The sequence below is a fragment of the Equus quagga genome, chromosome 2 (genome assembly GCF_021613505.1).
Source record: "Equus quagga isolate Etosha38 chromosome 2, UCLA_HA_Equagga_1.0, whole genome shotgun sequence".
NCBI classification, from domain to species: Eukaryota; Metazoa; Chordata; class Mammalia; order Perissodactyla; family Equidae; genus Equus; species Equus quagga.
In genome coordinates this window covers 50,363,708-50,376,008 of record NC_060268.1, presented here as the reverse complement: position 1 = coordinate 50,376,008, position 12,301 = coordinate 50,363,708, and the positions used below count along the sequence as shown (strand labels likewise).

At 38.8% G+C, this 12,301-nt stretch overlaps 1 protein-coding gene across 5 annotated transcripts in view; it reads left to right on the top strand.

Moving 5' to 3' along the window:
• Positions 1–290: 290 nt before the first annotated feature.
• Positions 291–12,301, top strand: part of CCPG1 (cell cycle progression 1) — a 37,466-nt gene continuing 25,455 nt past the window's right edge. For all 5 annotated transcript variants that reach the window (XM_046654397.1, XM_046654399.1, XM_046654398.1 and 2 more), the window contains exon 1: positions 291–426. In XM_046654397.1, the coding sequence (XP_046510353.1) occupies positions 412–426 (15 nt within the window). In that variant the 5' untranslated portion in view covers positions 291–411. The remainder of the gene's footprint in view (positions 427–12,301) is intronic.

The following is a 12,301-nucleotide window of genomic DNA, read 5'->3' as shown; positions in this document are numbered from 1 at the left end:
AGCCGGCGCAGTCGGGCGGAGGTGGCGCTGCCCCTGCAGGTACGGCCCCGGACGAACCTGGAACCCGGGAGAGGAGTCGTGGCCGACTGTCGGGGCCCTGGCCGGTGTCCGCGACTCAGCCGCCTGGCCGAGGCAGTCGCAGGATCTCCTCTGAGGCGGGGGCTGCTCGGGCCGGGGCTTGACCCCTGGCGCCTGCGATTGCTGCCGCACGGGTGGCCTCCTCGGAACGCGAGTCTGCAGCCCCGGCGGCCCGAGCCGGACCCTGAGGAGTCTGGTTGGGCGATCCTGAAGCTTCCGACCCACGCGTGCAGACCGGAGCGGTGATCTGGGGGTGTCGGGGTTCTGACGGCCCGGGGGACGGACCCGCCTTCCTTCACCGGGCTGGCTTGGGGCGCTTCTCGGTTCTGATTGATGAGAATCCATATGGTAAGATGTTATGTGCGTCACTCTGCCGGGGTTTCAGCCGGCCCGTCTTTTTTGGTGACGTTGAAGCCCCGTGATGCCAGGAATAGAAAGATTAAATAATGGAGCTGAGATTTCTCCTCGTACGCCAGCCTAATAATGATGAAATTCTCCTCCCTATCCTTTCTCCCCTCACCGGTCCCTTTTAGCGTCGGTCTTCCTAATCGATAAGTCCTGCGTAGCAGCTGTGCACATAGTGCCTTATACACGTTACATGTTTATTTTTGTCTAATGAATCCAACTCTTTGCTATTGGGAGCGCCAGTTTTAACGAACTCAGCCAATTAAGATACTTGGTTGAGTGGGTGAAATTTGCACTGCTTCACTCCAGTGTTATTAGAAAACGGAATGCAGCTAGCTTTTAGCTCGAAGAGGTAACTACTTTAGTACTGCGAATTTAGGAGATTTGCCTTCTCCAGTAAGGTCACATCCACTGGACAGTACTTGAAACGTCGCTGTTAGCGCATTATATCTTTGGCTTAGGGTTTGAATCTTCTTAGGCCCCACATTTCTCAGGGGGACGTTTTTCACACCTTGGACGCTACTGTGGCTGGTTTACTATTCTTTCCTCAGCTCTGATCATAAAGGGGAAAGAATGGGAGAAATTGAGGGTCTTATTTTAATGCATAATATTTAACCCTTTACCCTAAGGATGGGATTCTAGTGAAGGAAGCCACTAAAAATCATTCTCAAATAATATTGGTGTGGGAAATACTAATTTTTAAATGAAAACAGGTTAGGAAATAGTGTAATTCTGATTTTGTAAACTAAACTATAGAACTAGAAGCGATTGTATATCTATCAGAATAAGACTCAAAGGATAGTCATAGTTATAAAAGTGATCAAGTGGTGTAAATACAAATAGTTTTTTTCATTATGGTTTCTGGTATTTTCCAAATTTTCTGTAGAAAAATTTTTTAAAAAAGATACAGGTGCAGCAATTCCAGTTATGTAGATTCTTTAAATGTTATTTTAAAAAGCAAATAACAACAACAAAAAACACAGGCAGAACCCCTGTTACTGCAATGACAGACTATATGAATAAGAAATATGTGTAGTTATTTGTCGAGAAGGGACAAGAAATGCATTAGTTGGACTGGAAAGGAAGAAAGCCCAGATATGACAGTAATTCTTAGCATTTATCCATCTCCTCTTATTTTGATCTGTTTTCACTTTGTACAGTAAAATCAAAGACAAAAGTGCTTAGCCTTTCTTCCGTTAAGGTGCTGCAATCTTGATTATTCCTGTAACTCCATCAGGTGACAAAAGATGGGCATATTAATCTTAAAAGATCTGGATATAGCAGAATTTTTTAAATTAATTGTAAGGATTTACCAGTGGAAATAAAGAAGTTAAGCAATTATTATAAAATGGGGCATTTTAAGTTTTTTTTCATTGAATTACTTGGAATACTGTGTTTTATGTGTCTGATATTTTGGATTGTGTTTGTCTTTGTCTTGTTTTCTGTTACGAGTATGTTGGATATGAATGGGTAAGTAGCATATTATTTAGCCCACATTTTTTTTCTGTCATAAAGAAAGAGCCACATGGTTCTTTGATAGGACTATTCTGTGTATTTTTGCAGTTATCAGTCTTGGAAAATTGGGGTTACCTCTACTCCAAGTGTCCATTAACTCTTAATAAAATATCCATTCTGAAGCTTTTTTGTTTTTCGAACTGTAGTATTCAGACTTTGTTTTCTTAGCTTGTCTTCTTTGGAGCTTTGCTTCTCTCCTCACATTTCAATTTCTTTTCAGTATTTTCCTCCCTTTAATTTTGTGTATTTTGTGTACTGTGTCAGCTCAATATCTGATTAGATACTTCGGTCCATTTACAGGGCATAAAAAACATTCATCATTGCTTAATCTGGTTTACTAACTGGGTTCCGCAGTGTTGTTATCCAGGTTGTGTAATTGTATTCTTATCCAAGTTAAATAAAGATTTTTAAAAATTAGGTGTGAACTGCTAAGATCATAGAATTAATAGTTTCTGACACGTAAAGAATATGGACACAGTCAGGGCCTATTAAGCCCAGAGTATTTTAAAACAGAAAATGCAGACTCATCTAACAATGCAGAACTACTAGAGGCTGAATATTTTTGTGTTTGTGTGTGGTTAAGTTGAGGAAGTTGCTGTATTGTAAGTGATAACTTACATTTTCAAGACTTTTCTTCCTGGCATTTCTGCAGTTTTGACTAAATTAAAACTGTTAAAATATATGGATCGGTTTCAAAGGTCATGTCTAATGTATTGCACCAGCTAAACTTGAAAAAAACCCTCAATTTGAGTTCTAACATGAGATTTAGCTCTATAATGTGAGGAGGATTGCAACTTACTGCTAAATTTAGGGCTTTTTTTTTTTTTTTTAAAGGGCATTTAATGTTTGGAAATCTATTTAAGGGTCTGTAGGGTTTTCTGAAGGAAGTATTAGAAAATGAGTAAGCTGAGTTGGAGGTTTTCCTCTCTCATCACAGGAAGTCAGAAATCTAATTTTTCTTCAGTGTTTGTACATAAATCACTATCCTAAAACCTTACTTCTGGTTTCTCTTGCCAGCATGATGAAATGTAGAAAGAGCATTGGATTGGGAGTCAGGATGTTTAATGATGTTGAGCAAGTGATTTCACTTCTGAGTCTCTATTGTTGCCATTTGTACCTTGTAAGTAATAGCCATATGCCTTACTTTTGTGAAGATCAAATCGGATATGAAAATGACACTGCTTTCTAAGTGGCATAGTGATCTACCCATGCAAAGCATTATTGGCCTGCATAAGTAACATTTACATAAAGCATATTACACATTTTGAAATGTGATGACTTAATGTGAGACATACTTGTGGACTGAGAAGTTTGATGGAAAAAAGTCAAATGGGATCTTCTTTTGATTTTTTGGTAGAACTTTTTGGATTTTTCTAGGTTGAAGGAAACCTGGCCCCTCTCCTGACTGTGACTTTGCACTCTGCTGTGTTAAAAGTCCTGAAACTGCAGTGTGCTTTTATGATTGGGCTTTTAATTTTGGTTTTGATTTGTTTTAATCGCACATTTAAAGTATAAAGAAGCTCAGCAGTCTAACTTAACACTAGGAAGTGGATCTTGTTTTTAGTGTTCTAGAATGATCCTTTAAGTTGATTTCTTGAACTGCCAACATTGAATATGAAATCCCAGGTCCTTGGAGAGATGCAGTGCATGTGTGAGCATTGGTCTTTCAGGGAAAGAAGTAGCTTACAGCTTCGACCCCTTCTTCTGGGGAAGTCAACCCTGCCTGTTACAGCATCTGCCCATTGAGGTTACCCTCAAGTTAGGCTGACATATAGAACATTCAAGTAAAAAAGTCTTTTAGAAACTTGTAAATCAATTCTGAGGAATTTATGAGAGTAAATATAAGTGAAAGTAAAAGGCAAAGAAATATATAATGTATCATGGGTTGGTAATGAGTGCTTATATGATTAGTTGACAACATCTTTCCTAACATTTTGTCTAATATTACTACTAAAAAGAAACAATGGGTGTATATTTAATTATTCTGTACTTTAAAAAATGGGAAACAGAATAAAAATGTATAAGATCTCTTTGTTTTCCTTCTTTCCAGCTTTTTTTCCCAAATGAAAAGTAGAAGACAGTTGTAAAAAAATTAGGGTGAACTATCCTTTTGTGAAAAGTATGTTCAAAATAAACAAACATATATGATGAATCTAGATTTTTTAAGAAGTAAAAACAAATTATTTTTTAAAAATTTTGAGAATAGAAGAAAACATCAAGCCAGAAACCAGTAGTTCTACTTTTTTGTTTATCCAGAAAAGGGAAAAAGGGGCCGCCAGGGGCTTACGGTTCCCAAGTGAGGGCAGTATGGAGCCTAGTCAAGCTCATAGATTTGGCTCTTTCAGACTTTTCCAAAATTTAAGATACAACAGTCTGGGAAAGTCGGAATTTTTTTCAAAATGAGAATACCTGGTGAAAGGAATATTTCCATACTAACAGGAATCTTAATCCCCCACAGCGTTTTGCATTCATATTGTTTACTCTGTTTCAAACTTTTTATCTCAATTATGACATCTTTTAGATTGAGGCAAAAAGGGATGTTTTTATCTTCAAATATGGCAGTAGTTGCTTTTGTTTCCCAATTTGAAGGATGTTACACCATAGAAGGAAACTTGCGAAGAAACTGTATATTGACTCACTTCTTGCAGAATTTGTTTTCTAGATCAAAAAGTTAATTTGCTGTGTGTAACATTATTTCTGCCTCTTTCTGGGCATGGATAAAGTGAAATTACTACTCCTGTTAGATTTTTTTTCCAGATACCTATCTTTAGTGATAGATTTCAGTATTTTAAATGAAATTCCACTCTGTTAGAACTAGGCGAGCCTGCTTACTGTGGATAGGTTATCTTTGTACCCACTTATGCGATGAATATAACCAAGAGGCAGGACAGCTGTTGGACCCACGTCTTGATGCCATAATTGCTGTACCATGGATTCATCAAAGCCATGGGTTATGCTGTCTTTTCTCTAGGGTCAGTTTCCCATAATAGACTTCTGATACCTCAAATAGTAAACATTTTAATCTGACTCCTTAAGTCTTTTAACTTGTCTTGAAGAAACTGGTCATCCAGGAGATGATTGGATTTGTATCAGTCATACACTATACTTAAAATTGAGTTGGTCTTTTTATTTTAAAAAATAATTTTTTTCTGCTAATTATAAAGATAAAATCTCATTGAAAATTTAGGACATTATTTGTAAGTTTAGTTTTTTTGGATTTGAAAGGTATTCTTTAAAATTTTAATATATTGCATATAGATTAATATAAATAGGGTTTTATTATAAGTATTATTTTCTAACTCCCTTTTTTCACTTAATTTATTATTGATATCTTTCCATGTCAAGGCATGTTGATTTACTTTATTTTTTTAGTGGCTACATTGATTGTAGATATTATAAATTTTAATTTCATTAAATTCACTCTTGGTAGACATTTTGCTTTCTAATTTTCTATTATAAAAATTGTTCCATCAACCATTTTTAAACGTGTATATATTTTCATACTCATGTGAGTATTTCTGTCAGTTAAATTCCTAGAAATGAAATGGATAGAAAGTAAAATGGAGTTGATAGGTCACTGGGTATCTGCCTGTAAAATCTTATCACAAAATTACTCAAAGGATAATAATAATATACATTTCCACTGTTTACAGTACCTATTTTGTCATATCTTTTCTAAACTACTAACCTGTTTATTTATCTTTTTTTGAGGCAGATTAGCCCTGAGCTAACATCTGCTGCCAATCCTCCTCTTTTTGCTGAGGAAGACTGGCCCTGAGCTAACATTCGTGCCCATCTTCCTCCACCTTATATGTGGGATGCCTGCCGCAGCATGGCTTGCTGAGCAGCGCCATGTCTGCACCAGGGATCCGAACCAGTGAACTCCGGGCCGCTGAAGTGGAATGTGCAAACTTAACTGCTGCACCACCAGGCCAGCTCTTTACTAACTTGTTTAATCTTTGTTAATGGGTTAGGCATTAAAATAATCTTGTTTCTCTTTGTCTATCTTTGGTAGTAAGGTTGAGCATTTTTTTCTTATTATAAACCATTTTTATGTCTTCTATAAATTGCTTATTCATGTTTCTTGCTAAATTTTCTATTCAACTTTTAATCTTTTTCTTATTGATTTATTGGTGTACTTTGAAAACTCTGTCATATATGTCACAGGTATTTTCCCAGTATATCATTCATATTTATTTATAGTGACTTGGCAAACAAGTTTATGATTTTTATATAATACATTCTTTTCCTTTACAATTTTTGGGTTTTATGTAAAGCTTAGAAAAAGATCGTCTTTACCGCAGGATTGTAAAACTATTTTCCATTTTTTTTTGAGTCCTTTTGTGGTTTCATTTTGTACCCTTAAATCTTTGAGCTGTGTTTTACCAGGTGGTCTTAAAGTTTTATGAAGCCTTGTATTAGTAATGCTGATCTCTGCCAGGCAAACAAGAGATGACATGAATCTGAAAGTCTTTTGTGATATCACATTTACGAAGTTTAGTGGAGGCTATGATTCTGGGGTGATGCAACTTGGCAAAAAACTGATTTTTTTTTTCCTTCGGGAGGCAGGAAAGGGAAAACAATGAAATTTGCTTTCTTTTTTAATTTAGAAGCATTTTATGTGTAAGTGGCTTTTACCTTTTTGCATCTCTTTCATCCTTTACCTTCCGCACCAACATAGGAAGCTTTTGTGCTGTGTTTTGAGCATCTAAAATGGTAGCCAGCCCTTAGTTCCATATTCAGAGTTGCCAGTCAAATCTTTTGTCCCTTGGTGCTGTTTGGAAAGCAACTTAATTTGGCCTTTGGTGAAAATATGTTGCAGGATTTATCTGCTGTAACAGTTTAAAAGACCTATGAAAACTTAGTCCTTTTCAAGTAAAGGGTTTACCTGACCCTTCTAGCCTATAAGCCTTGGAATCAACTTCCCTAGGGTGGTACTTTTGTTTCCCACAGCACAAAGCCCTTGTGGGTACTAAGCACTCCTAAGGTAGGCTTATTTATTGCCAGAGTTTGGGGACTGAAATAAGGTGGATATTGTAGATGGAAAAAAAAAAGGCTAAATTGACCCTTGCTTAATATCAGACTATTTGGAAAAAAGAAAGCAACACGGTAGAAGGTTCTTCCTTCCCACAATGAACAGAATTGAAGACCGCATACTTTCCAAAAGAGACACATTTCTCATGATTTGACTCCAGAAGTATTTATGTCAAAATACTTTTTTAAAATGTGAGTTTGTGCCACCATAAAGCATAGTAATAATAACAGTCTTAGATGCTATACAGTAAAAGTCTTGGGTGACTTTTTTCCTGCATCCTCTTTTTTCTTGTTTCACATCCAGCTCAAAGTCCACCTTGTTCACTCAGTCATCAGTGCTACTCCTCAAGTGTGGTTTCTCAGCCACTCAGAAATTGTGTATAATTCCTTAGTGGGTATTTATTTTTTTTTTTTAGGAAGATTAGCCCTGAGCTAACCTCTGCTGCCAATCCTCCTCTTTTTGCTGAGGAAGACTGGCCCTGAGCTAACATCTGTGCCCATTTTCCTCTACTTTATATGTGGGATGCCTGCCACAGCATGGCTTGATAAGCCGTCCTAGGTCCACACCCAGGATCCAAAACAGCGAACCCCTGGGCCAGCCCCTAAAAGACATTTTAAAAGTTTTCGTTAGTTGGGATTTTAGATCTTCTCTTTCTCAAGTGAAGTCTGGTTTAAAGCAGACATTTTCATATCCTTTTGGGGAGAAGAAAGTTATAGAACCTTTGAAAAGCATTAAAGAAATACATTCTTGAAAGCTTTCTGGACTGACTCTCTCATCTTTGATCACATTTACTGTACAACAGCACATTTGGAACCTTTGCTGACAGCTCATTGGTTGGCTTATGTTGGAATTATAGGCGTGTGGGAGAATAATGCCCCCATTCTTCTCCAGCATGTCAAATTCTCAAAGATACGGTAATGGAAACCTTACCTTTTCCATAGTAAAATGTAGCTACTCAGCAATGATGAGGGGCACCATCGTAACAGGTAACACTGACTTGAGTTCTACTTTATGAGGTAAAATGAATATTGCTGCTGTTATTAATTTTAACAACTGCCACCTGAACTGTTTTAAAATTAAATCTTTAGCCTATAACTCTCCCTTAAATTCAGTCTCCAGCTGCCTACTTGATGTTTCCACTTGGATGTGATAATAACTGTCTCAAATTTAACATGCCCCAAACCTGTTTACCAGTTTTCCCTTCATAATATGCTGCTTTTGAAGTCTTTCTATCTACGGCCATTCCGTTCTTGTATTTGCTTAGGCCAAGGGTCAACCCTCATACCCTGTATTCATTCATCAGGAAGTCCTGTTGGCTGTACCTTCAAAATATATGTAGAAAATGTCCACTTCTCACTGTCTTCATTGCTACCACCCTGGTCCAAACTCCCATCGTCCTCACCTGGATTACTGTAGTAGCTTTGCAAATGGTCTTCCTGCTTCTGCCTTTGCTGCCTCACAGTGCTGTCTCAGTAAGGCAGCCAGGGTGATCTTTCTATTCCTTTCCTCAGAATTCTTCTGTGACTTTTAGTTTTACTCAGAGTGAAAAGCCAAAGTCTTAGGATCCGTAGGCCTCCCACTTCATTGTCCTCATCTCTTCCTACTTTCCTGCTAGGCCACTCCTCTCTACCCACAAAGGCTTCTTTGCTGTTTCCCAGAGATGCAGGCTTGGTTCCAACTTTGTACCTACTGTTTCTTTGGTATAAAATCCTCTTTCCCCAGTTAACTCCATAATGATTCCCTCACCCATTCAAATATTTGCTCAAATACACCTTCTTAATGAAGCTTTCCTTGACCATCCTTTTTAAAGTTAAGCCCCTCCAACCCAGGATTTTCTATTCTCCTTTCCCGTATTTTCTCCATAGGAGGAAATACCCCATCAAATCTACTGTATATTCTACCTGTTTGTTGTTTACTGAATGTTTCCATTGTGAAAGATGAAATGCACAGGATAATTGAGATGATTTTAATGCAGACTATTGTTATAGGGAGAAAAGTCGTTAATGAGGAACATCTCAAAGAGGGAGAAAACCAAGGGGTCTTATAGAGGCAAGTAAACAAGGGAATCAGGAGGGGTGGAAGTGAGTCTTACTTGGGATTTTGTGAGGGCAGGTTTGGTTCTTTGCAGTTAGCTCTTTGTCAGAACATGAAACCGGATGGGAGATTTCTCAGCCTTCCTTGCTTTCCTGGAGCAGAGGGCTCAGATAAAGTTCAACATAGTCAACTACCAATAAAATTTAAGCCTTAGGAGGGCAAGACTGTTTGTACATTGGTATATTGTTGTTACCAAATGAAAGTAGGTTCACTTCCTGGCAAGTTAAAATCAAACTCTCCACCAGAAGTAGTTGTCACACAAAGTAGAGCTTATTTGCAGCAAAAAGGAGTCATGCCTGTCCTGAGCATTGGGAAGCAGAGGCCTTTTATTTTGGACGGGGAATGAATATTCAAAAGGGAGAGGTGGGTATTTGCTTGTGCAGGCTCAGCGGCTCATCTCCCTGGGTGCTGCTCTTGGGGGGCTCTGTCTTGTTCAGGGTGGATGATGATTGCATCTCTTAACATAAAAACAAAAAAAAATTTTGGAGGAACAGTTAAATGCTTCTGAAATCTCCCTTGAATTCCTTGGGTTAGTCAGTGACGTTTTCAGTACTTAGCATGTGCTAAGAACTCAATAAATATTGAATGAACAGATGGATAAAGGAATGAATTTAAAATAGTATTAACCTTAGGCCTCCTGTCTGCTGGAGATTGTGTAATTATACTAGTGTAGTATAATCTTTGTACCGTAAGTAGCTTCATAAATGAGATGAGATTCTATGGAATAAATTTACATCCTAACATCACCATTGTGTGCTGTATTCTACATTGAAGCCATATGTTTGTAATACTTAGTGTCACATTCTTTTCCATAGAGTTCTACAAATAAAATCTTACATGTTGTGAAGAAATGTTCTATAGGATTTCTTATAAAGTGAGAGTCAGTTTAAATGATTGTCTCCTGTTCTGGAGGCTGTTTTTATAGGAGTTTGGATTATATGTTAAAGGAGGTGGAGATCAATTTTAAGTGATTAAGTGATTTGTGATCAGATTTATGTTTTAGGATAAACTTAGTGTGGGTGGTCTTATGAAGGATCAACTAGGCGGGAATTGAAACTGCAGGCTGAGGGCTGGCCTTGTGGCCCAGTGGTTAAGTTCACGTACTCTGCTTTGGTGGCCCAGGGTTTTCCCAGTTCAGATCCTGGGTGCGGACCTAGCACTGCTCATCAATCCATGCTTAGGGCCCGGCCCAGTGGCGCAGCAGTTAAGTGCGCACGTTCTGCTTCAGTGGCCCAGGGTTTGCTGGTTCGGATCCTGGGTGGGGACATGGCACCACTTGGCACACCATGCTGTGGTAGGAGTCCCACATATAAAGTAGAGGAAGATGGGCATGGATGTTAGCTCAGGGCCAGTCTTCCTCAGCAAAAAGAGGAGGATTGGCAGTAGTTAGCTCAGGGCCAGTCTTCCTCAGCAAAAAAGAGGAAGATGGCAATAGTTAGCTCAAGGCCAATCTTCCTTAAAAAAAAAAAAAAAAAAGCCATGCTGAGGCAGCATCCCACATAGTGGAACTAGAAGGACCTACAACTACAATATACAGCTATGTACTGGGGGGCTTTGGGGAAAAGAAGGAGGAAAACAAAAAGGTTGGCAACAGATGTTAGCTCAGGGCCAATCTTTAAAAAAACCCAAAAACAATGAACTGCTAAAAAGAAAAATAAAAAGATTGTTATCCTTTGGGGTTGGCCCTGTTGCCAAGTGGTTAAGTTTGGCTCACTCTGCTTCAGTGGCCTGGGTTCGTTTCCTGGGCGTGGACCTACACGACTTGTCAGCATCCATGCTGTGGCGATGAGCCACATACAAAATAGAGGAAGATTGGCACAAATGTTAGCTCAGGGCGAATCTTCCTTAGCCAAAAAAAACAAAAACAGAAAAAAAAGAAACTGCAGGCTGAGATCTCTTAGAGAGCTATCACTGTAATTGAAATGGATAATGGTGAAGTTGGGTTAGGCAGTGGAAGAGGGAATGGATAAGGAGTTAGACTTGCCTGGATTTTGGGGTCAAGGTGAAGTTTTAGTTATCCTAAATCTGGGATTTTGACCTGGTGTTTGGTGGCTTTTGCTTACAGCTCGATTATTTCTGCCTAATGCTGTTCTCTGATGTACCAGAAGTAGGAAGAGCATCGGAAGTTGATTTTAGTTTTGTAGATGTTGTGTTTGAAATGCCTGAGAAACCTACAAATCGTCATCGAAAAAGCAGTGAGAATTATATAACTGGAGATTTGGGTAAAGAAACTACCCTGAGGAATCAAAGGAAGCCTGAGTCTAGAAAAAGGGCTTCTGGTTTATCATCTTCACAAAGTACCCATAGCTTTGTAACTTTATATGCCTTTGTAACTTTACCATAAATTCTGCTTTTTTCTTAATTATTATTAGTAAAGCCCTCAAAATGGGAAGGGTTTCTGCATTTACCTATGGTCAAAATAATGAGGAGGAACTTCACTGGTTCCTCCAGAATTTTGAGTTCCTCAAGGAACAGCTTAGACTTGTGTCACTGACTACATCATCACCCAGAAATCTGTTCACCTTTCTTTGTTGAGTGCCTAACGTGTGTCAAGCACTGTGCTGTGTATTGGGAATACATAACAGGCCGGCAAGCAGGCAATTACAGCCCTGCATTCTACTTTAAGTAGTAGTAGATTAGGGAAAATACTAGAGTCTTTGGGGATGGAGGGAATGGTTCATAAAGGAAGTGATACTTAGCTGAGATGGGAAGGGTGGGTACAGGAGTTTGGGTTGAGGTAAGAGGGTGGGAAACTGGTAAGAATATGCGAAGCCCTGGAGTTAAGAGGAAGCCAAGCCTTTTAGGGGAATTGAAAAGGTTGAGGGAAGAGGGAATGGATGGAGAAAGGATGAGATGCTAGAAATAAAACGCTAGATATTCAGGGCCTTTGGGCGTTTTCCTAAAGACAATATGAAAATCTTAACTCTTTTTTCGTTTTTTTTTTTTTTTTTGCTAGGAAAGATTTGCCCTGCACTAACATCCGTTGCCAGTCTTCCTCTCTCTTTTTTTTCCTCCCCAAAGCCCCAGTACATAGTTGTATATTGTAGTTGTCAGTCCTTCTAGTTCTTCTCTGTGAGCTGCTGCCACAGCATGGCTACCGACAGACAAATGGTGGTTCCCTGCCTAGGAACCAAAACCGGGCTGCTGAAGCAGAGCATGCTGAACTTTACCCAC